The following is a 3,037-nucleotide window of genomic DNA, read 5'->3' as shown; positions in this document are numbered from 1 at the left end:
CGCTGCATGAATGCAACTCTATACATACAAAAATGGCCTGTAGTATAAATTGAGACCGTAAAGAATGGCCTACACAAAGCTTCAACAACCGTTGTCTGAACGACGGAGGTGGGTTAGGAGCTCACGCATCGTTGCCTAAAACTAAAAAGAGAAGGACTGCATAGAAGAGACATAGATCATCTTATTCAGATGCAGATGTTCGGCGGCATAAATATTTGCCTAGATACTACTCCACAATTGCTAGGTACGGAGAGAATTTATGCCGTAGCGAACACTGGAACCAATAAAAAAATGTCTAGAAAAGACATGGCCAAAAAACTGCGACTAAGAGATTTGTGTTTTAGTGTAAAAACTAATGCAGCTGCTAACAATAGTCAATTACGAACCAGTTTTGTGCAGTAAGATCAGTTAACTAGTATCATCTGTATCTAAACTTTCATCGGGTCTGCTAACAATTTTTATGATGCCTACTACAACAGCGTCTTTAGCCCGCTGAATTTGCTGTCTCAAACGCAGACGACTTCTGGAATCCGAGCAACGAAGTATGACGTTAGTCAGCATAAATTGTCTTCACAACTTTATTAAATGTAAACAAAAAACAGCAGTAGATGAAACAATTTCCGCCAACTTCTGGGCAAAACGTAATCGCAAAAAGCAACAGTAAAAACTAGACATTGGTGCTGGAAACAATTATTTTTTCTAACAATATCGGAAGCGTTTCGACTTATGCCAATCTTGGTAGCAGAACAGCGCGATCTTTAGTATCAAGTGGACATCCACAGACTAGCCGTGGAGGCCAAGGCCAGCACCACCGACGCCTCCGGCTCCGCCATAGCCGGCTTGTCCGAAACCAGCCTGGTGGCCTCCGGCTCCTCCCTTGAATCCAGACGATCCCTGCTTGTTGCCCGCGCCGAAGGTCTTGCCGTCGCTAGAAGAGAAACCGGAGCTGTGGCTGTAGCCCTGGTTGTTGTTGTACGAGTTGACCTTGCTGCCAGCGGCGCCACCGGCGAATCCGGCGGCTCCCAGGTTGTGTCCGGCGGCACCACCCTGGTACCCGCCCTGCTGGCTCCCGGCGGTGGCGCCGTAGCCCGATTGGAATCCGTGGCCGAGGCCGACACCGTGGCCCAAACCACCGCCCACGAGACCAGGACCCACGAGACCATGGCCGGCCAGACCGGCGCCGCCAAGACCGGCGCCTGCTAGACCGGCGCCGCCAAGACCGGCGCCTGCTAGACCAGCACCGCCAAGGCCGGCGCCTGCTAGACCAGCACCGCCAAGACCGGCGCCTCCTAGACCAGCACCGCCAAGACCGGTGCCGACGTAACCAGTGCCGAGACCGGTACCGAGGCCGCCACCGTAACCGACTCCACCGAGGCCGCCAAGCACTCCGCCGCGTGCTTCAACGTCTTTCTTCTCATCTGTCTTGGCCGCCTCTTCGGCGAAGGCGACGCAGGCCATCAGGGCAATGAGGGAGGTGACGAAATACTGCGTGTGGAAGAGAAGAATTGGCCCTCTTATCATCATATCCTCTGAGTGAACCTCGAGAATCGTTTCATTGGTTGTAGACAGTTGTGAAGCAAAAACACAGAATTTCCTCAATTGTTTCGTTTCTACACTGGTCAAGGGTAACGTTCCGACTAGGCAATTTGGCGCGCGCCCTATGTATATTACACACAGCTTTACCCGATGCAGAAGGTGAATATGAAATGTTTCGTAGGACTGCCTACTTCTCTTTTTTTATGGTAAACGGAATAAAAAACATTGGGAAGGCAGAAAAAGATTTAAAAAGACATGAGCAATGCCTGCAGAGTTATCTAATGTGTAACCTCATTGTAAGTTGCATAGTGCTTTCTTATTGTATCGTTGCACACGAGCTTAGCCTTCAACAATGTCTTCCCACTAAACCTTCAACAAATATTCTAAAATGTATGCTCACGGAATTCATGACGACCATTCAATCCTTTGTTTAGCACTTGGCGCTGCCGGTTGTCAGCTGACGCTCCACACGTGAAGCATGTGTGTCTCATTTTATCTTTCATTTTCTTATCACAACTGCACAGGTAGGCAAATGCTTGCAGCTGCAGCCTAACTAATAAAATAGTTGTGTTGCAGCTGTAAGCGCGCAGTTATTTCGGCGGACTTAACAAAATATTGCTTTCGTTTACGGCGTAAGGTATGGTACATGAAACAACGACTCACCTTCATGTTGACGATTTGGATGGACTTGGGTGGTGCTGTACGAGGGTATGAGGGTGCTCGAAGGACCTGGTGTATGTTTCCACGGCATCCTCGGCATCCTTATATACACAGTGCCAGGTGGTCAAATTGCAACAAGCGGCGGCAAAGCAAAAAGCATGCTTGCCCGTTTCTGACGGGAAGGGGACGCGGAGCAAGCCGAAGTCGCTCCCACCACTTTTTTTTCCCCTCTCCGATTGAGTTCGAGATTTCCATTCCAAGAAGCGCCCTCTTTCACATAGTTTAACGTCCTTCCGTCGAATTATTTTTGTTTGGGATCCCGAGAGCCCATGACGTCTGTTCGCCTTGAGATATATTCCCGGCATTTCGGTTGTTTCTTGTTATGACATCGCAGCGCTTCGATTCTTCTGATCTGACCTCGACAGCACCTCTGTATCGGTATCAGTGCAACACTTCAACGTTCGTTGGCAGATAAAGTCCTGACTTTAATAATGAGTGTGAGCACGCAGCGAATTAATATATACGATCCCAGCATTGCACGTAGGTATATCAAGCGGAGGTCTTGCACACGTAATTTCGACCGCACACTAATTGCCTGGATTTGCGGCTGTTTCCAAATTAAGTATCTCTGAAAAAAATGGGAATCAACTACATTCCTGTTAGACCATGCTTATAGATTTTTTGGGTATACGCTGGCAGCATGATTGTGATAATGACGTAAATGTCCACAATGCACAAGAGCTTCCAGGAACTGCTCGTAGCAGACGCAAACACATATCTCCAGTGTGCTGCATCAATAGGAAGTGATAGATTGCAATCGTAAATCGCTATACCTGAGCGA

General features: G+C 48.5%; 1 protein-coding gene across 1 annotated transcript; it reads right to left on the bottom strand.

The window, feature by feature from the left end:
• Positions 1–562: 562 nt before the first annotated feature.
• LOC126547650 (uncharacterized) lies at positions 563–2,298 on the bottom strand. The gene is made up of 2 exons (XM_050195584.2): positions 2,200–2,298; positions 563–1,485 (listed from the first exon to the last, which is right to left on the bottom strand). The coding sequence occupies exons 1-2, from the start codon at positions 2,203–2,205 to the stop codon at positions 784–786; spliced, it is 708 nt and encodes a 235-aa protein (XP_050051541.1). The 5' UTR covers positions 2,206–2,298; the 3' UTR covers positions 563–783.
• Between the last annotated feature and the right edge of the window lie 739 nt (positions 2,299–3,037).

This window comes from Dermacentor andersoni, chromosome 1 (genome assembly GCF_023375885.2).
Source record: "Dermacentor andersoni chromosome 1, qqDerAnde1_hic_scaffold, whole genome shotgun sequence".
NCBI lineage: Eukaryota > Metazoa > Arthropoda > Arachnida > Ixodida > Ixodidae > Dermacentor > Dermacentor andersoni.
This window is presented reverse-complemented; position numbering and strand designations above follow the sequence as displayed.